A 22,160-nucleotide genomic window follows, 5' to 3' on the forward strand; every position below is an offset into this window, starting at 1 on the left:
CATTTGGTTGTTCCGGTATAGAGCAGATGTGATTAATTACCAATACCAAGAAGCTCAATCCTTGGAAGTTTTGTAATTTTATACAGTGGAACAGTTGATTTCATTATTGACACATGCATGGTCCAATTGTATCTAACAATTTGGATCTGGAATCTCTCCCTAAACTTAACTATCTGGTTACATTTCTCCCCACCTTCAAAAGACGTCTCTTCACTTTCAGTCATTTCTACTAACTCTTCTCCCAATCCCTGATTTAGGCATGAACCTTTCCCTTTCCTCATCTGCATGGCAATTTGCTGGATATTCTGCTTGCTAGAGGCATTACACAAGTGTACGTTGTGGCTGATTTTCAACTTTGGGATGTCAGTTAGCCACTCTAATGGGTGATGTTAACGGAAAGGCAAATGTCACTTTTTAAAAATCACATTTATTGAGGAATTAATGAAAAGGAAAAATTAGTTCTGGGAGGAGGCTGCAATGCAATAAGACACTATCTTCCTTTTGCATAACCTGTTTACATCCTCTCAGGAAGTTGCAAATCCAATTCAGCAGCTTAGCAACTATTCCTGCAGATGGTCAGTTCCTCATATTGAAGGCTTTAGCCACATCAAGGACCACTGCTGTACGTTTGTTACATATTGAGCAACATTCCACGTGTAGACAAGTACTATAAGTGAATCTATTTGCTCTAATGCTAAACTCATAACAAGTTAGGTTACTGTGAAAGATAGTGCAGTTGTTTCTTATTCACTGAGAGTTCCATGATCCTTTTACACTATTAGTTACTGGGCTGTGGTTGTCAGCATTGGCTCTGCGACTGAAGTTACAGCCGCAGATCAGGAGAAGTCCCACGGAAATTCAGGGCCAATGTTTTTAAACTTTAGGTCACCTTTGTACCATCTTCAATTACCTGCCCTATACCTCCCAACTTTGTTACCAATGCACACCCTGAGAAAGAGTAAAGCTTTCTCAATCTTGTACAGACTGAGAGTCAGAATTCTAGTAAGCTGTGTCTTGCAAAACCAGTCCATCTGCTCAGCGTAACTATCAATTTTATATGACAGAATATGCAACCTATAATTAGCATTTCCCACAATACATGACAGCGAAAACAAGAAAATTTCATTCAATCAAAAGTCAGAGAAAAATAAGCATGTGTTTTTTTGGTAACTATCCCCTCTTCAGATATTCAGGTCACCTTGCTCACACACCAACTACAAGCAAGCAGCTTGCAGGATGTCCCAAAGCACTTCACAGCCAATAAAGTGCCTTTGAAGTGTAGTCACTGTTGTAATGTAAAGAAATGTGGCTGTCAATTTGCACACAGCAAGGTCTCACCAATTGCAACGAGCCAAAAAAAACTAGATAATCTGATTTAGTGATGTTGGTTGAGAGGCCAGAAAAACTCCCCTGCTCTTCAAATAGTGCCATGGGATCTTTAACAGCCACTTGAGGACAGACAGGGCCCAGGTTTAACGTCTCATCCGAAAGATGGCACCTCGAGGCAGTGTAGCACTCCCTTAGAACTACCCTGAAGTGTCAGCCTACATGATGTGCTCAAATCTTTGGAATGAGGCATGAACTGTCAACCTTCTGACTCAGAGGAATGAGTGCAACATTGAACCAAGGAGACACCTAGTAATGGCTTCCAAGTGAAAATAATATCTCACAGCAAGAGAAAACTTCCAAGTAGATTTCAATTTGAAATTTTACAGGAGTATTTTCTTACTGAAAAATTGTGGCATTTCATTGCATTGAAGCGACACTAGTGCAGACATCATGTTTTAAAAAAATTTAATTGCATCTTCATCCTTTTGAGATAAGCAGTGTAAGTTAGGAATCAGAATTAAACAGTTATCAACTAGCTTGCTCCCTCAATCTTTAGCTAGGCAAGGAGACCAGGGTCTCCCAGTCAATCCCCCTACAGGGCCGACCCATCAAAGCTGCCCAGAAAATGCCAACAGGGGACCAGATCTACCCGGTAATAACATCCATGATAATAGGGTAGAGTCCACCTCAACTGCTAGTCTTGAAGCTGTTCAATTGAATAAGTATCTTCTATGCTCCTGTGCCGCACACAGACACAAAAAAAAAATGAGGGAACAGAACTTCTCTGAAGCAATTCTGTAAAGACGGAAAGTGTGCCAGTTGCATTTGAGGTCAGAGGAGAAAGTGAGACCAAGAATATTGACTGATGAAGGACTAAAGGATAGAGCTTTAAAAAAAAAGGCAAGACACAACACTTGCAAGAAATGAAGACGAGTGGCCTAGGCTTTCTGCTCAGCTCTTTCACCAGCCATGGGGTCATTACCATACAGGAAGCAGACTACCTGGGGGCCTGCTGCTCTAAAGAGGTGGCCTCTGTGCTGCCTGCTAATAACGAAATGTTAGAAAAAAAACTTCTTACCTGATGGTCCCTGTGCAGGGCTATGCTCTTAGCACATTTGCATAAGCCCCTCTTCAGTCTTTTGAACACTGGACTCCATCTGTGCAAATGATGGGAAACATGGTGGAGGCAGTGTTTCCCTCATCTGCATATAGTTAGCATGCACCTACCCACATATGGACAGGCACAGTTTCTCAATGATACTGGCCACAGAAAGCAGTGAACAGCTGGAGATGTAGCCCCGCCCATCTTGGTGGCTTTCTGGCTCCACCTGCCCAGGTCAGAGAATAAAAAAACATGGCTGGCTGGCTGGCTCGGGGGGGGGGAAGATGGCAGAAAGTCTAGCCCAATATCTGAAGAAATGAAACAAGATTTTTACTTGTGCATGAAACAGTAATCTTGGAAATTGAACATGCTCCTCCCTCGTAATTCTTTTCAGCCGAGTTAGGCCCCATCTACACCAAAATTCTTACCCGAATAGACGTTACAACTGGACTGTGTCAGCCAGGCCATTCAGAAGTCTTTCAATATTGAAACCAATCATTGTTCCTGGTATCCAGTGTTATCAATTAGTCAGACAAGAACAATATTGTCCATACAGGCAGAGTGGCCAAGGAAGATAATTAAATTCAGTGTCTAAATATGGAACGATTAAGTTTTCAAATTATAAGCATCAAGATTAGTTTATAATTAAAGGCATGCCAGTGATGGATCCATTGGGAGTCACAGGATTTAATTTATCTGCAAATAGGGAGGGAGGGGGTATGGCTGATGTAACATACCAAATGTTACTTAGTGGCCTAAGTTATATATGCTTACCACCCACCTTAAGTCAATATTATTTGCATCATACTATGATTGGAAGCACAGGGCTGAAAATAAAGATACAGTTATTCAACAATCAAACTATAGCCTTTCTGAACTTCCTGCAAGTCTTCAATAAATTTCTCTTTCCTAACTGGTTATTTTCTACTTTCATTATTCACTAATTACAAAAACCCATCCACAATTTTGATTTTCCTCCCCATATTCCACCATAACAAAATTACACTAAAGCAAAAGAAAAATTCTCCCAGATACAGCATTCATAACAGCTCATCACTCATCATACTACACACTCCTTATATAAAAAAAGGCCACATTACATTGGGGTATTGCGATGAAAGGTGTTCCCCAGGACAGAGAGGAGTGCAATAGTATCAAGTTATCAGGTTACAAAATTGTACACAAAATGGGTTGCAAGCAGTTTTAGATAAATAAGGAGTCAAAAATGGAAAATATTATTTAATGTGAAATGCTGTGTTATGCACATTGTGCCAGGCAATTCAAATGACATGCATTCAATGTGATTGTGTCATAGTGGGAGGAAAAGCCGTCTCAAGAGAAATGCTGGATTTACCGGGACAGAAGGAGTGGAACCAAGTTAAGGCAGTGCAAAGGGGAGTCAGCGCAAAGTGGAGAGATGACAGAAGAATAGAGCGATCAACTGTCAAGCAGGGCATGAGATAGTGCACTGCAGTCAAAGCATATCAACAGCACTTGCTACATAACCAGCTGCCACTCAAGGGAGATTATAACTCTGCAGAGCAGCCTTTTTAAAACAAATATGCATTGCAAATCTTCATATTGAATTAATGAGTGTGGGCAATGATGTTGCAAGTTTACAATGTTGCAAGTGTCAAGACAAATATGGTTATATTGTTGGCATAGTCAGAGTGGAGCTGATATTGATGAACCAAATAGGTTATTTGAGGTGTTTCTTCAGACTGAATGCCGTAAAAATTCATGAGTTTGAGATGGATTGATAAATCAGGAAATAGTGATTAAATGGACTTTTTAAAAAAAAACTTCAATGGTACTAGCATGGCATTATCACAGTAATTGTAGCAGATTGCCTTTGTCACATGAAAGAAAGTGTATAATCAGCAATTAAATTACTGTACTAAGTAATTCTAGAGGGCAATTTGGCAGCAGGATGAATGCCTCCATTTCTGAAGAGGACTCATGCACTGCCAGGTGGTAATGTGCAATGTCCACCTAAGCAGTGCACCATTTGCTTTATCAAAATCCTGGCAATAAACCACAATCTCAGTTGAGCTGGAGCTTAGAGGAATTGCTGCACTTCACTCAACTCAGCAAGACGGTGGATGTCCTTTTCTAATTCCATTTATGTTGCACAACAGAAATCATATTAGGCATCCCATTACACCCTACTCCAAAGAGAGATCAGGACTGAGAATCCTGAGCAGTTTCCCCCAAAACCTAGATCCATTTGGGACTCCCAGCAGATGTTCCACTAGATAATTGATCTGCTCGTGCACCATTTGGTGATGTATCCCAGTCACATGCCATCGTATAGAGTTGCCACTGTTCCAGATCCAGTGGCAGATAACTCAGAGCATATGATGTTGTCTGCACTTGATACAGGTGAAGTTCCTTCAGTCCTGGTCTCCTTTTGGAGTAGTGCAATAAAAGGAGCCGATGGTAGTTCTTTAATTTGTGTCCTGACTAGTCCTCAATATCGGAGAGGCGAGCCAAGAGAAAATACAACCATGAACAGGCTCCTTGTTAACAAAATCAGGGGCAGGAACCGCGGCAGCATTTTTTGTCCCTCCCTAGCCCAGGATTGCAGATTCCAATTACTGCCCAGCCAAGATCAGCTAGCTTGGCAGGTACGAGGGGGTGTCAAACCTTAGACCCTCTAGTCAGTGTGGCTCAGTCCACCAGGCACTGCCCTTTATTCATCCAACCATTAGGGGAGCAATCGCTCCTGAATTTAGACCATTTAGGAGGCGTACATTTGAAATGAGAAAGCTTGCATTACCATCCTGAATTTTCTAGCAAGTTGCGGATAATTGCTTGTGGTACTGAGCAGTTGTAATAGCCCATTCCAATGTAAGACCTCCAGATTTTATTCTTGCTTGCAATCTTGTGTAGACTGGCAAGGATTTCATTTTCACCTAAGGGGGGAAAAAAACAAAAGTCGAATCTACTAATCTCACTTAAAAAGGTTACAAACAAGTTATTAAAATACCACAATGTGGTAATGAAAGAAAATCAAAAAAAGGTGGTAAATTGTGGTCGAGTGTGCATTCAGTATTTTGCACATTCCAGTTAAATAAACCTCAGCTTATGAATATATTTTGGCAAAACAAAAAAAGACTTCATCTCCCCTCCCCCTTGAATAATGGCTTCAATTCGAGCCACATTTATCTCTTAAAAAAAATAACAGCACTGGATAAAACGAACAACGTTTCCAAATTTGAAATAAACTAGTTTAAGTTTAAATATTACCAACTATTAAGATTGCTTGTGAGCTATCCCACCATAGCTGGTTAAGGCAATCAAGTCTTGGATGAATCACAACTTCTTCTAGCTCAATATTCAGAAGACCAAAGTTACAGCTCCCTGGCCGCTGTTTTCATCCCCTTCCCAGCCACTCGGGCAGAACTTGCCTATCTTGACACTGAGTTGGAGCTTTTAAACCCTACATACCACCCATCACGTAGAGTCCTTACTTCCACTGCTGCAGCTGAAACACTTGTACATGCCTTGGGTCACATCTGTGACTCTAGTACTCCAAGTACTCCTTGCTGGCCACACGTTCTCGCTAAACTCCAACTTATCCAAATATTCTACTACGCATATCCAGTCCTTTTCCTGCTTGCCCACCACCACTTGTAACGAATGACACTGGCTCTCTAGCCACAATGTTAAATTCCATATTTGTCGTCAATAAAGCCATCTATGGCCAAGCTCCGCAATCTCTTCTGGTTCTATATTCTGTTCCAAAAACTCATTTGCTGGCTCTTTCTGCAATATATCCCTCCCCCCCCCCCCCGGCTCCTCGCCCCGCCATGACAGGCAGAGCTTTTGGCCCCCGCCAATTTACTTTTAGATTTTCCTCCTAAACTATTCTGCTCCACTCTCTGCCATTAAAATCAGTAAGTCTCAACTTTTGGTCAGCCCTCCTAATGTTTGCTTTCTTGGATTGGTGCCAATTTCCCTCACACCCGAGAGACTCCTTGGGATGTTTCTTGATGTTAAGACGTGCTTTACAAATGCAAGCAGTTATAGAAAATTAGTACAAAAGCTCCTCTCTCCTCCACAAGAGGTGCTGTTGGAGGTTCTCAGACTTCTTCAAGCAGGAGTGCACATACACAAAAGGTTATTATGAAGTAAGAAGAGCCCACTGGTCTAAGATTAGAAAATCCTATAAAGTCAGAACCTTTATCATACTGAATCACCATTTTGTTGTCAGGCGTATTGGCATAAATTCAACATAACTCTTCTAAAGATGGAGCAGTCCCCATGTTAGGTTTTTCATTGAGACTTGCAAAACAGAAGTCAGTGTCAGTATAATACTTGAAGTTTATACAGTGTGAAAGAACTTAAGGGAACCCAAGAACTAGCATGGGCTCTCCCTCCCAGTCCAGTAACCAAATTCAACAAGTGTATGGTTAGCAGAACAAATACAGGTCCAATTGAAGCAGCACTAGGATGGAACTAATCTAATGGTGTACATCGACTGTACCGGAATATAAACCTTTAATGTGAAAAGGTTCTTCAATGCACAAGTTAACTCTGACTGCACTATTCAAATAGTGACCAACTGCAAATCTAGCTGTTGCACAATTTGTGCTGTGGTCTAACCATGGTTTATGACCCACTACACAACACACAGGTGCCAGAACAGCCAGGCACTCGAGATTGCATGCTCAGGCATACAGTCTAACTGAGTCCTCCAGTAACAAATACCCTGATAGATTGATTTTTTTTTTGGTGGGGGGGGGGGGGGGGAGGTTGAATGGGGGCTTTGTAGCATGACCCAGCTAGCGTGTGTAGAATGAATGAATTTGGTGTTCGATACATAACTTCGCCATTCAGAAAAGTCTCCAATTCAACATCAGACTGCAACTGTATAATGAATGATTAATTTCAACCGTGTATACCATAAAAGGAAGCATTGGCAGAGTCGGATTTTAATTAAGTAACTCTGCCTAGGCAAGAAACTTCAAGTGCTAGTCTGGCACAAAACAACCTATCCCACCAACTTACACCCATATGAAACACATGATTGTATGATCCTGAAGGAACTAATAAATTATCTGACAGAACAGGTTCAGTTTCTCCCATTGTTATACCTGCATTCATTCCAAGTACTTCAAAGTGTTGTTGCCATTGTGCCTGGTCAGAAACACATTAAGCAAAGGCTGAAATTCATATAAAATGTGTTGACTGAATGAATGATAAATAGGCCCGTCTATACTTTGTTATCTTGGCCTGTGAAACCAGTGTACTTCTCACCTTGTGGAAATGCCTTCTGTACTCCCTACTTGTAGCAATACTTGAACAAGAAACGTGCACTTTGTTCTGAAGGAACGCAGGAGGGATCAAGAGCATGTCCCAGTTGTGTAGCACAAGGCAAAGAGACATCTTGAACAACTGCTGTGGAGGACTTTCTGCCTTTAAGTTGGTCAAAAGACACATGGCCAGGGCGCTAACATGAGGAACAGCTGTTGGCCTGAATTCCAATGTCTTGCTTCTGAAATCAATGGATGGTCAGCAGCTGCACATTGCTGCCAATGATTTATCCAGGGGCAGCCCACCTCCGTAGAGATCCTAAATCTTCCATCACAGCAGACAGCAACACCTTTCCAATGTTGTCCAACTTTGTACAGCTCTTTAAACATAGACTCAGCTGCACTCAAATCATTTTGAAGTCAACATTTTTGATAAGGTAGCATATAAGAAACTGATGGCAAAAATAATGATACATGGAATTAAGGGGAATGTGGCCACAGGATAGAAAGCAGAAGGCAAAGGGTACAAGTGAAAGAAATTTTCCTAGACTGGAAAAATGCAATGACTGGTGGTTCACAAGGGTCTGTATTGGGGCTGCTTTTATTTACTATAAAACACACATGATCTGGACTTGAACTTGACAGAACACTTGAAATTTACTGATATCAACTTTCCATACCCTCCCTCTCAAAGTTTGGTAACAAGAATTGCAAAAGACTGCAAGAGAATAGATAGGCTAGCTGGATGGGCAGAGAGGTGGTTGATGCAATTTATTGTAAAGAACTGTGAAGCAATACATCATGGAAGAATAGGGAAAACAAATATACTTTAAATTAAGTTTTAAATGGAGTAGGGGAGCAGAAGGACCTTGGTGTGCAGATACATACAGGCCATTAGAGGTAGCAAAGCAAATGTATAAATCACAAAGTAGAAAAATGGAATCCTTGGTTTTGTGTATGTGGGGATAGACTACAAATGCGCAGAGGCAATATTGATCTTGTGCAAGCAGGTGCAAGTGGAGTACTGGTGTGCCGTTTTGGACACCCCATTCTCAGGAGGATAAAAGATACACTAGGATGCATCAGGGATGATAGGTCGCAATTACGAGGGGGTCTTGAGAAGTTGAGGGGTTTCTCCCCCCACCACTAGAGCCGAGGAAGAGTGGCCTGATGGTGATCTAGATTATGAAAGGTCATTATAAAGGAAACGAATATGGCTTGATCGGTTTGTCAGCGAGTTAATTACAAAACAAATTTATGATCACAAAGAATTCAGGGGGAAAACAAGAACAAATTATTTATAGGATGGTTGGGATGTGGAATTTTATACCACAGTTGACTCTGAAAAATTATAGTTGATTGAAAGAGAATTAGAGATACGGGAACTCGCAGGAGATTGGGATTAGACTAGGTAACTCAAAGAATCACGGAGGAAAAAACAGAAGACCCGATGGTCGACATGGCCTGTTTCTGTGCTATTGCAACACAGTTTGGGACCATCTGGTCCAGGGATGTCAAACATAAGGTCCATGGTGTGCTTTGCTTATGGATGCCGAGCTTGAAGCAGTGCTCGGGAGAACTGCCCCTTTTAAATTGAGTGGCGTAGTGCCCCCCACCCCCCACTCAGTAGTAACCAGACCAGCTTCTGGAGGGGAAGAGAGACACACACACTGAACAAGGAGGTGCGGGGTTGAGCAGGAGATTGGGACTGGGGGAGGAAGGAGGGAGAGATGGAGGGGGTGACGGGGCTTGGGGTCTGTGCGAGGGGAGAAAGAGAGACTGGGAAATGAGGTGGGGTTGTGTGGGTGTGGGACCCAGCATTTTCTGCAGAGCTGGGACCAGCCAGCAACATGGTGAGTGGGAGCGGCACAGAGAGAAGATCAGCCAGTGAAGGGGAGAGTGAAACCTGGGGAGTTTTACTGTGGGTAAATGGCGAAAGATTGTTTCCACTGGTGGGCGAATGGGGAACAAGGAGACTGAGGATTCTCATAGCACGCGAGGAATTGCATGTTCTGATTTTACATTGGAAGCTCCAACTGCTGCTGTTCACGTTGGGCTCGAAGAGGGGAGCGGCAGTGCACGACAGTCTCAAACTGCAATCCCGCTCCCTCAGCTCCTCCCTCAGGGCAACAAACAACCCCAGACCTGACCCTCTGGTCTCCTGGCTCTGTATCTCAGAGTTTGCAACTGGAATCTGAGCCAGAGCTTCGATCAGCAGGAAGGGGAACAGCTAAACAATGGGATTTGAGGGGGAGACCGGCAGGTATTATTTTTCTAAAAGAAAGAAGACAGACTTGCTTTTATATAGTGCCTTTCATAATGAAGTACTTTTTGAAGTGTAGTCGCTGTTTTTTGGTAGAAAACATGCAGCCAATTTGCTCACAGCAAGGTCCCACAAACAGCAATGTGATAATCTGTTTTCTTAGTAGTGTTGCAGGGGGATAAATATTGGCCAGGACTCCAGGGAGAACTCCTCAGTGCAACACTCCCTCAGTACTGCACTGAAATGTCAGCCTGGATTATGTGCTGAAGTCTCTGGAGTGGGACTGGAACACACAACCTTCTGACTCAGCGGAGAGTGCTACCATTGAGCCAAGGCTGACACAGAAAACATATTTGTAATCATTTTTTTTTTGGAAGAGAACTCACTCCCCTCTATATCCTTTTGTTTTTAAATGTTTGGAACGATAGCGAGATGGATTGAATATCTTTCAAAAATTATGTGGTGAATGGATTTGGTTTTTTATCTCTTGTGTACATCATTCCTGTATAGCCGTAGAAAGTCAAATTAGCCTTTGTTCTGGGTTATTGTCTGGTTAGGCCCAGATGTAAATTGTTTTTGGAGTAGGTGATAAAAATCTGAATCCCACAGTGCAGTAAAGTAGCATGGTATTGCACTGTACGTCAGAGTAGCAGTAGAGTGGGAGAACCGTCACCACACGGACTGCAGAGGTTCAAGAAGGCGGCTCACCACCACCCTCGAGGGCAATTAGGGATGGGCAATAAATGCTGGCCTTGCCAGCGACGCCCACATCCCACGAATGAATAAAAAAAACACTACACTCCCAAGCACTTCCCCTTTTTTGTTTGATTTGAAGGAGTAAGAAAAGGAAAAGGTGAGATGATAAAGTAAGACCATCCTGAACAGGCTGAGCTAAAGTAACACCGGCCTAGTAGCCCAATAAGGTAACTCCTTGAATCAGAATAGAGAGGGACAGAGAGCTGAAAGATGGGGTTGGAGGGGGAAACTGTCCTAGTGGCTGGGATCCATAAATCTTGGAAGCAGATGTGTCCATGCCTAAATCCACAGATATGCTTTTATTTCCACAATTTACTTTACTGATGGCTATGATAAATCTAACAATTCAATTATTTAATTTTAAAAATAAAGTAGTTATTTTGCCTCAGCTGAATGCTACCGATTCACTGGAGACACAATTACAACCAGCACAGGAAAGTTATGTAAAGATAAATTTTCTAAATTAGTGCGGTTGTTTATAAAAAACAGCAATCAATGTTTGTTAATGCTCGCCATGTAAGTGATGCTGCTAAGACATGCTACGTGATTTCCCATGAAATAGCAGTGACATCAAAACCATTTTCGGAGTGAGATTTTTGAAAAGCTGCAGTGTGCCAGAAGCCGGGGCTCGAGGCCCATCTTAAATTGGGACTCAGGCCTCATTTTAATAATAAAGGCAGCTCGCCCGATGTCGGGGATCAAAGTTGGGCCTGCTGCATTGCTGGTAAGTCTTGGGAGGTGGGTGGTGGAAAATGCAAGAGGGCCAGCAGAAGCCCACAGTAATGCTGTGGAGCTGGGAGAGGTGCTCTTTCCCTACCAATTCTTCAGCAGCCTCCAGAACTCCTTTTAAGGCCGCAGTAGAACTGGTAAAACTAGTCTGAGCTTGCATAGCGGATGCGCCACCTAGTTTCTCCATGCATTTCGCAAAAGGGCCCTGAAACAGGTGAAGGACCCTTCTTTGCATCTGTAAAATCGATCAAACACTGATTTCAGGTGGCCACCAGGGACGCCTAAAAACAGCAAGGACCAATATGGCTGTGGGTATGTCGCTTGCGCAGATTAAGTGCAGGACCTCGCGCCTAGAAATTGGAATACATTGTGCACGTTTGACGCCCAAAAACAGGCAAAACACATACCAATTCCTACCCCAGTGTGTCCAAGTAACGTGTGCCGAGTGTGGCCCACACCAAGTGCCAAGATGTTGGATCAGGTCCACCATATAAAATGAGTTTGACACCCCTGATCTAGTCTGATCTGTGTTTTCCTGCACATGATTCTTTGAGCTACCTAGTCTAATCCCAATACCTTAATATTTCTCCATTATACAATTCCAAGATGCTTTACCAATTTGGGTTACTGAAGTTTCCATTGCAGCCATCAAGTTGCACTCCAAAGGGTCCATGCTATTTGTCAAAGAACACTCATTACTTCGCAGCCTCTTGTTTACCATGGCCTGCGTTAACATGACATGCGGCACAGATGCTCCAGAAACCCGCCTTGAAGGCCAGACCTGAAGCCAACTATCATTCTGCCACCACCACCCCAATCCCACTCAAAAACTACAAAACAAGCCTTTTTTTGAGAGTCTGTGATCCATGTCCAAGTTTTTCTGATTAACACCTGTGAATTACTGGATAGCTCATTTCCCTCCTATAAAAAAGGTTCCAAGATCAGGATCATAGCTGAGCTAATTGCAGTTCACTTGAGCCATCCACACACAATGCTGCTTACAGGAAAGTGCAGCATTACCACATTCCTAAACTGAGCATTTCACACAAAATTCCTACTAAAGGCCCCAATGCACATGGATAGAGCTTTCAGTTAGAACATGGATGGCAGCAGTGAATATAACATTGAATCCAAAGTTTACCATTCTAGATGGAAAGGCAGGAAACAGAAAACGGTCAAATTTTCAATTAAATGAAAAGCTATGGCTCTGCACCAAAATACAATACATCTCCAGGGGGGTTAAGCATCCAAAAACAAGGGCCACCTCAAGTGTTGGTCAATGCAGACTCAGGGCTGCAACCCATTTCAATCGCCATACCCCTCCCTACCCCACCCACTGAAAAATAGTGAAAAGCTCAAAACACTGGCGGTCCAAAGAGACTTAGGGGGTCCATGTACATAGATCATTAAAATGTCATGGAAAGATACCAAAAATAATCAAAAAGGCTAATGGAATGCTGGCCATGACATTTTAATGATCCATGTACATGACTAGGGTTGTGTTCCCTGGAATTCAGAAGATTAAGGGGTGTTTTGATCGAAGTTTTCAAGATATTAAGGGGGAACTGATAGGATAGATAGAGCGAAACTATTTCCACTGGTTGGGGAGTCTCAGACTAGGGGACATAGCCTAAAAATTAGAGCCAGGACTTTCAGGTGTGATGTTAGGAAACACTTCTACACACAAAGGGTGGTAGAAGTTTGGAACGCCCTTCTGCAAATGACAGCTGATGCTAGCTCAATTGTTCATCTTAAATCAGCGATTGATAGATTTTTGTTAATCAAAGGTATTAAGAGATATGGGGCTAAGGCGGGTATGGCATTAGGTCACAGATCAGCCATGGTCTCACCGAATGTGGTAAATGGCCTACTCCTGTGACCCAATTATACACCCTACACAGAGGCAAATTCCAAAGCATTTACACTGAGTCTCAGTATAATTCTGCCATAAGCTCAACAGTCTCTAGCAAATATTTATTTAGGTCAAGTGAATGGAATGGTTACATTTAACTTAACTATCTACCAAACTGGTTGTCACTCACCTTTCCCTGTTGTGATATCCCAATATGCATGATGTAATCAGAGGAAGGATAGCAAAAAAAACAACTCATGTCATCCCATGTTATTCTGTCTCATACATTTCATTACAAAATATGGACAGAGGTCTGGAGGTAGGACATCCAAGTGTGAAATAAAGCAATATGCTTTCGAGATTAAAACATACAAAATTCAGTCCTCAAAGGAACAATTATGGAGCTATTAAGCTCAGAGTAAGCTTTTTCCATTTGACAGCATAAACTGAAAAAAACCAGAGTCAAGTCACAGTGCAAACCACCCGTATATTATCCTCAAACATTAATTTGACACACAATTCAAAAGCACTCCAAGAATTTGAATATTTCAGGGTAATTTACAAAGTGCTTCTTGTGAGCCCTTAATATAAGGCTGTCAGAGAACATGAAAGTCTCACTGTGCTTTGTACTATGTTTTCTTATTACAAGAGAACAGAGATAAGGCCATCCCCGATCACTTCCTTGTATCCCTCTCCACACACAGCCCCCTTCCAACCCCACTTCCTTCTGCATTCACCCCTGGAAAAAAATACCAAGTCACTTACAACAGCACATTCAAATTCCCAACTGTCTAGCCTTTGGCTCTCCATTCACCACAATATTTCTGCAGCTATCGATCTGCTCAAACACCTCCACCTTTGATGTCCTTGCCCCCAGTAAAACCCTTACTTTCTCCCACCCTGGTCATTCTCCCTGGTACGGCCCCCATCTCTGCTCCCCTAACTTCAAGGGACGCAGACTAACATTTTATGGCAAAGAACTCTGCATTCCTCCAATTCTGGCCTCTTGTGCATCCATGATTTATGTCGCCCCACCATTGGCGACCGTGCCTTCAACTGTCTAGGCCTTAAGCTCTGGAACTGCCTCCCTAAACCTCTCTGCCTTTCTACCTCTCTCTCCTTCTTTAAGACACTCCTTAAAACCCATCTCTTTGACCAAGCTTTTGGTCACCTATCCTAATATCTCATGTGGCTCAGTGTCAAGTAACACTCCTTGGGACATTTTACTACATTGAAGGTGCTATATAAATGCAAGTTGTTGTATATACTAATAATACAATTGCTGTCTTGCGTACAGGATGGCCACAAGCATTCCCAGTTCATATTTGGATTTTTCAAGTTTTATATTTGAGTGCATTCTACTTCAAAATAATGTGCAATTATGCAACTGCAGCAACTCGCCAAGGCTTCTTCAACAGCACCACCCAAACCCACGACCTCTACCCCCTAGAAGGAAAAGAGCAGTAGGTGCATGGGAACAACACCACCTGCACGTTCCCCTCCAAGTCACACACCATCCCGACTTGGAAATATATCGTCGTTCCTTCATCATCGCTGGGTCAAAATCCTGGAACTCCCTTCCTAACAGCACTGTGGGAGAACCTTCACCACACGGACTGCAGCAGTTCATCACCACCTTCTCAAGGGCAATTAGGGATGGGCAATAAATGCCAGCCATGCCAGCGTCAGCCACATCCCATGAATGAATAATAATCAAAAAAATAGCTTTAGCAAATATTGCCTTCAGCAGTTCTCACTTCAGCAGCAACACCCAACAGTATTTTGAACCATTTTACTCTCCCAATAGGGAGTACTTTCAAGCTTCTGTTTTGTTTGGCAGGCCATCCTGTACTCCTCAACAGAATGGCTGCAGTTACTTTAATGTGCAGGACAGTAGGTGGATAATGAATTTTAAATTATTTCATCTGCTAGTAATTAAGAAAAAGGGCCATAAGTGCATATACAGTAGACATTTAGAAAAATCTAAATCCACTACAGAACGCTTTGAAAAACTGATGCAGACAAACATGGCTAAGCAGCTGCTTATTCAGCATAGGCGAACAATCTTGTTTTTGTTCCTAAATCAGTGTTGCACAATGCAATTAGACAGAGCTTGTGGCCTGATTGAACAAAGGCCAAGGTTCAGCGATCTTACAAAAAGCACTTGCAACCAAAAGGCAATATTACTGCTCCATTCTAAAGTTTGCAAGTTTTACACAGATTGATCGTCTTTCTGCAACAGGTACTTTAGATTACGGGAAACTAACATTTTAGCAATATTACCCCGAAATTCTCCCCTTCGTTTACACTCGCGCCAGAAACACTTAACACAAAGTAATCTCAAATGTTTGGGATATATAGATATACATTCATGTGAACTCCAATTTGTCCTGAAGGCCATACTAGGCCCTCAAACATTTTGCATTGCATAAGGTTTAATGAGAGCGCTATGGTGGAGGAAAGTTCTGTTTTTCTATTTGCTTGTTCATATACCTGATGGTGAATTCATCTGCTCAAAATGAAGAGCGCATTTATTGAGAAGAGTCTGTCAAGGAATTTGTAAGAATAAAATTTAAATTTACTTGCAGTTTGCAAGGATTGCTGCTTGAGTAGTTCCTTCTGAGACCTACAGATGTAGTAAAAAGGATGGGCGGGAAGAATGAAAAATAAAATCGATGCAAGGACACGAGGCAGGAGGAGATCACCAAGGCAGGATGGATATAGAGGGCACGGAGAGATTTCAAAATCCAATCTGCTGGGACACGGAAGCTGGGAAAGGATGGCAACATGGGATACAGAAGGGGAGGCTTTGGCATTTCATAGAGGCGGAATAATAATAAAAAAAAGACACTGAACCAAGAAGGAGATAGTATGACTGCCGATAGTGGGGCAAAGACGGGAAGGAAGCACAAGAGGTCGTTGTCAGAGGACAGGGGGTGGAGGAGGTTACAGAGATAGCGAGGGATAAGGCCATGAAAGGATTTAAACACAAGGATGAGAATTTTAGATTTGAGGCATTGGTGGACCATGAGTCAGCGTAGGTCAGCAAAAACTGGGACAAAAGTTGATCAAGACTTGGTATTGGATAGGATGTAGGTAGCAGAGTTTTGGATGATGTTTATGGAGGATGGGAGGCTCCAGGAGAGTATTGGAGTATCGAGTTTGAAGGTGACAAGGTGGGGATGAGGGTTTAAACAGATAGACCAAGGTGGGGGCAGAGGCAAAGCAATGTTATGTACATGGAAGTAGGTGGTCTTTGCAATGGACAGAATATGGGATCTGAAGCTAAGCTCACTGTCAAAAGTAAGGTGCAGAGATTGCAACCAATTTGGATCAGCCTGACAATGACCAGGGAGGGGGATGGAATTAGTAGCAAAGGTATGGAGTTTGTAGTGGAGGCTGATGATGATTATTTCGGTCATCACAATGTTTAGCTGGAGGAAATTGCAGCTCCTCCAAGACTGGATGCTGGACAAACAGTCTGACAACAGAGGTAGTGGAGACATAGAGCTGGGCCAGCACACTAGTGGAAGCTGACCCTATGTCTGTGAGCGTTGTCACCAAGAGACAGCTTGTAGATGAGGATGAAGGATGCCAAGAATGGTGGCTTCCTGAGGATAGGTGTGGAGATGGGAAGAGAAGCTATTGGTAGAGATGCTCTGGATAGGTAAGAGTGGAGCCAAGTAAGGGTAGTCCAACCAGGCTAGATATCAAAGGAAAGACAATGGAGCAGGGTGATGCTGGCAACTGAGTCACAGGCTACTGACAGGCCAAGGAGGGATAACACATCACTGTGAGCCAAAGAGAAGGCCATTTGATATGGTTAGGGCTGTTTCAGTGCTATAGCAAGGGTAGAAACCAGACTGGAGAAATTAAAACATAACCAAGTTCATGGTCAGCACCAAGGGGTCAAGAGAAATTTTTGCCGCTAAAACAAATGACAACTAAAAGTATGCAGTTGTTATGTACTACAGCCACTGGTTTCCCAAACACAGGTCTGATACAACTGGTTGTAAGCCAAATGTAAAACTGAAGAGACTTAATAAAACCGGTTGTGTACTAGTGCCACTGGTTTCCCAAGTACAGGTTTGATAAAACTGGTTGTATGCCAAATGTAAAACTGAAGAGACTTAATAAAACCAGTGGCCCAGAACATCTACTAAAAGCAGGTTTCCTAGCAGAGGTCTTGGGGAATCCACCTTTTAAAAGAAAAATAACATTTCACATAGCTGGTTGCTTAAGAACTGCACTTGGAGAACCTCATGGCACTGGCATGGGTCTTCTTCAATATTTGCATCAACCCTGAAAATAAAGAGCTGCTGACACCACAGGGATAATTTTAACCCCAAAGGGTTGGGGGCGGATAGGAGGTTAAAATAATAGCTTTTGAAGCGCAGCCCGGCTCCAACACGCCCACTTCCGCGTTTAACCCAGGCACATCTGGATCATCCGAAACCCGGAAGTCCCGTTCCCGTTTAACGCCGTTGGGTGGATTGTTAAAGGGGCAACGTACCTCACTGAAATAGCTGAGGTACGTAATTTTGAGGATTCTAAGTCTGAGACTAATTTAACCTTACCTGCGTGGGTTTCCCATGGCTACTGAATCTAGTCAGGTGAAAGGAGGCAAGTTGGGCTGATCCGTGAGGTAAGTGCCTTTAATGCATGGCTTGTGGGCCAGGATGAGCATGAGTGTTCCCTCCAGGCCCAATAAGCTTACCTACCGCAAATCGGACCCCATGATCAACCAACAACCCAACCGCGATGGCCGAGGCCCCACCCCCCACAAATCTTCATCCAATGTCTGACCCGATCACCTCCCTGCCCGCGATATTTTCCCAGGCCCACCCCCCCTCGACGATGTCCTCCATGGCTCACAATCTCTCCCTCTCTCCAATTCCTGGCTCCTTTCCCTCCCGACAGCCAGCCCATCAAACTGGCTGGCTGTCGCGCGGGAAATCTAGAAGCAGAAAAAATTGCCTTGAATGGAGTTGCGATTGCAGATTCCGACGCACTCACTTTACTTCTGGATTTCCTCGCCCAAAAATCTACCCACCCGCTGAGTTCCTGGCTCCAGGTAAAAATCATGTCCCTGGGACCTTGGCGTTTTCTCAGATTTCATGAAGTCCAGAATCCCACTGGTGGCATGACAAGTCAAGCATGGGTTGATTCCATGCATCGATCCAGAGGTTCCAGGCCCCATCTAGCTTGTTACATACCGAAGGTCTTCAGCCAATTCGATTCACTCCACGTGAGATCAAGAAACGGCTGAGTGCACTGGATACAGCAAAGGCTATGGGCCCCGACAACATCCCGGCTGTAGTGCTGAAGACTTGTGCTCCAGAACTAGCCGCGCCTCAAGCCAAGCTGTTCCAGTACAGCTACAACACTGGCATCTACCCGACAATGTGGAAAATTGCCCAGGTATGTCCTGTCCACAAAAAGCAGGACAAATCCAATCTGGCCAATTAGTCTACTCTCAATCATCAGCAAGGTGGAAAGTGTCGTCGACAGTGCTATCAAGCAGCACTTACTCACCAATAACCTGCTCACTGATGCTCAGTTTGGGTTCCGCCAGGACCACTCAGCTCCAGACCTCATTACAGCCTTGGTCCAAACATGGACAAAAGAGCTGAATTCCAGAGGTGAGGCGAGAGTGACTGCCCTTGACATCAAGGCAGCATTTGACCAAGTGTGGCATCAAGGAGCCCTAGCAAAAATTGACGTCAATGGGAATCAGCGGGAAAACCCTCCAGTGGCTGGAGTCATACCTAGCACAAAGGAAGATGGTAGTGGTTGTTGGAGGCCAATCATCTCAGCCCCAGGGCATTGCTGCAGGAGTTCCTCAGGGCAGTGTCCTAGGCACAACCATCTTCAGCTGCTTCATCAATGACAATAAATGCTGGGCAATAAATGCTGGCCTTGCCAGCGACGCCCACATCCCATGAACAAATAAAAAAATCACTCCTCCCTTCCACCCCGGGAAAAATGGAGTCATAATGCGTGGCTATCTACATTGTGGATTAACATGCATTGATGGAAGAATGTCTATCCAATACAGATAACCCAATGTCTAGATTAATGTTCAGAATTACATAGAACATAATTTAGCTTGTATAAAAAAATTGTTGGGGAGGTGGAAGGAGAGCACAATGGGTCGGGAAAGAAGAAAAATTTGAAACATATGACAGCTGCACGAGTGTCCAGCATGGAAAAGTACCAGCTACTCCTGAAATAAGTCACTTTTACACCGTGGGAGATGTCGTCAAGCTGCATCTCGACATCAATGTAGAGTTGTTTTTTTTTAAAAAAAGGCAAACAAGAATGCACCTCTCTATTGGAGGCCTGGGCATATCCTGTAGAGTCTGAAAAGATGACCAAGTGTATAAAATTCACCTCAGAATATACTAAATGTGGAACAAGAACTGCATTGGTGACCGTCACAGAAAGCAGCTAAGATGGACCAACACAGGTTTTCCTCTCCTTCACACCCCATTTGAATTCAGATCTTCATTTCCCCCCCCCCCACCTCCCAACCCACCATGGGGATTTTTCCAAAAGTTACTTATGGAAACTGGAAAGGGCCAGTTCACATAATCCTCATGATAAGAACAAAGGAGCATTTCAGTTTCACTTTGTTAAAGCAAGCTCTCACGTTTGTTTAAACAAAAAGGGGATTTCAAAAGCAATCAAGAATTGGAGACTTCAGATGAAAACTGAAGTCTCCAATTCTTGATTGCTTTTAGGGTAAGTGTTCAGGGGCCACCCCAAGATTTCAGATCAGTTTGAAACTTAATATTTACACACAATATAGATTAACAATTGGACAAAATTTAATTTAGAATTAAATTTTGTCTAATTGTCTAAATTAAATTTAATTTAGACTTGGAAATATATCGCCGTTCCTTCATTGTCGCTGGGTCAAAATCCTGGAACTCCCTTCCTAACAGCACTGTGGGAGAACCGTCACCACACGGACTGCAGCGGTTCAAGAAGGCGGCTCACCACCACCTTCTCGAGGGCAATTAGGGATGGGCAATAAATGCCGGCCTTGCCAGCGACGCCCACATCCCGTGAACGAATAAAAAAAATAGGGAATCGCGAAGTAGAGAACATTGTTTCAATTTCCCCAGGAACTTTCTGCTAAAATAAATTGCACACAACGACACAGCTCCACATTTGCCACACTTTCATTTTCAAATGATCATTTTATGGATGGTTATAATGATCAGCAGCAACATTTAAGGTTTAATCTTTGGATTCTGCTGGTGTTCATGAATTGTTTTGAGCTTTGCCTTTTTTCGATATCAGGTCCACCTAAGCAGATTCATTTGTGACCCATCCAGTCATTTACATTAACTATATAAATGTTGTGAAAATTTTAATTTGCAATGGAATAAAACTGAACTGAAAAATTTGGAATAAAAATGTCACAACTGTTTAACCAGTGATAACGTACTCAACCCGTATCACCTTTAATGTAGAAAAACATCCTATGGTGTTTCAGAGGCATGAGGAAAAGCAGACACAAGCTAAAGGAGGAAAGATTAGGAAGGGTGACCCAAAAGCTTGGTCAAAGGGGTGGGTTTTAAAAGGAGGGAATAAAAAGGAGAGAGAGAGAGGGCAAAGGGATTTGGCAACACAATCTTTTTTTTTATTCGTTCACGGGATGTGGGCGTCGCTGGCGAGGCCAGCATTTATTGCCCATCCCTAATTGCCCTTGAGAAGGTGGTGGTGAGCCGCCTTCTTGAACCGCTGCAGTCCGTGTGGTGACAGTTCTCCCACAGTGCTGTTAGGAAGGGAGTTCCAGGATTTTGACCCAGCGACGATGAAGGAACGGCGATATATTTCCAAGTCGGGATGGTGTGTGACTTGGAGGGGAACGTGCAGGTGGTGTTGTTCCCATGTACCTGCTGCTCTTGTCCTTCTAGGTGGTAGAGGTCGCGGGTTTGGGAGGTGCTGTCGAAGAAGCCTTGGCGAGTTGCTGCAGTGCATCCTGTGGACGGTGCACACTGCAGCCACAGTGCGCCGGCGGTGAAGGGAGTGAATGTTTAGGGTGGTGGATGGCGTGCCAATCAAGTGGGCTGCTTTATCTTGGATGGTGTCGAGCTTCTTGAGTGTTGTTGGAGCACGGAGCATTGACGGCTGAAGGCAAGGCCGCCAAAGGTGGAGTGAAAAGGAGGAGGGAGATACACAAGAGACCAGAGAGTTTGAGGAGCAGAGTTCCGTGGAGGGCTGCAAGGATGGAAAGAAAATCAGTTTTCAGCTATGCTTGGATAGCTGAGTGAAACCAGGTGAAAGCAGGTCCCACTGAGCTGAGCAACGGAGGAAGATGGTGGTGATCAACCAACTGCCATATTCCCAAATCTGCCCCACACAGGATAATGAGTTCTCCCTCTGTCCTGGCATTGATCCATCCTTCAACCAACACTACAAATACAACGTGTAGGCAAACTGGCTGCTATATTTGCCTAGAAAAGTGTGTCTAATAATTAACTGGCTATGAAACTCATCCAGAGGGCATAAAAGGTATTTTATAAAATGTAAATTATTTTTAAGTGATTAACCAACATGCCATTTATAACACTGTTTTCAAACAGCTTTCTACTATTACCACCTATCTTAGAACACATGGCCACTACTGATTAAAACTGCAGATACACAGACTTCAACCATCATAACATCAAGCCTGTGCATAGCTGATTGCAGTAGCAAGGTGCCTCATACAGCACTGGGTTAGGGGGGGCAGAAAAAGGAGTAGAAAGAAGAGAAAGGAGAGAGCGAGAGGTTTTACAAAGAGACAGTCCCATTCCAGAGAGAATTATAAGCATCCCTTATTGGAGATGCACTTGTAGATGTCAGGATGAGGTTGTA

At 43.4% G+C, this 22,160-nt stretch overlaps 1 protein-coding gene across 2 annotated transcripts in view; it reads right to left on the minus strand.

The window, feature by feature from the left end:
- Nucleotides 1–22,160, minus strand: part of gldc (glycine dehydrogenase (decarboxylating)) — a 133,514-nt gene that overhangs the window by 97,180 nt on the left and 14,174 nt on the right. The window contains exon 3 of one of the 2 annotated variants that reach the window (XM_067983638.1): nucleotides 5,211–5,346. The exons of the other annotated variant lie outside the window; for it this stretch is intronic. Within the exon in view, the coding sequence (XP_067839739.1) occupies nucleotides 5,211–5,346 (136 nt within the window). The remainder of the gene's footprint in view (nucleotides 1–5,210; nucleotides 5,347–22,160) is intronic. 2 annotated transcript variants of the gene reach the window in all.

This window comes from Heptranchias perlo, chromosome 4 (genome assembly GCF_035084215.1).
Source record: "Heptranchias perlo isolate sHepPer1 chromosome 4, sHepPer1.hap1, whole genome shotgun sequence".
NCBI classification, from domain to species: domain Eukaryota; kingdom Metazoa; phylum Chordata; class Chondrichthyes; order Hexanchiformes; family Hexanchidae; genus Heptranchias; species Heptranchias perlo.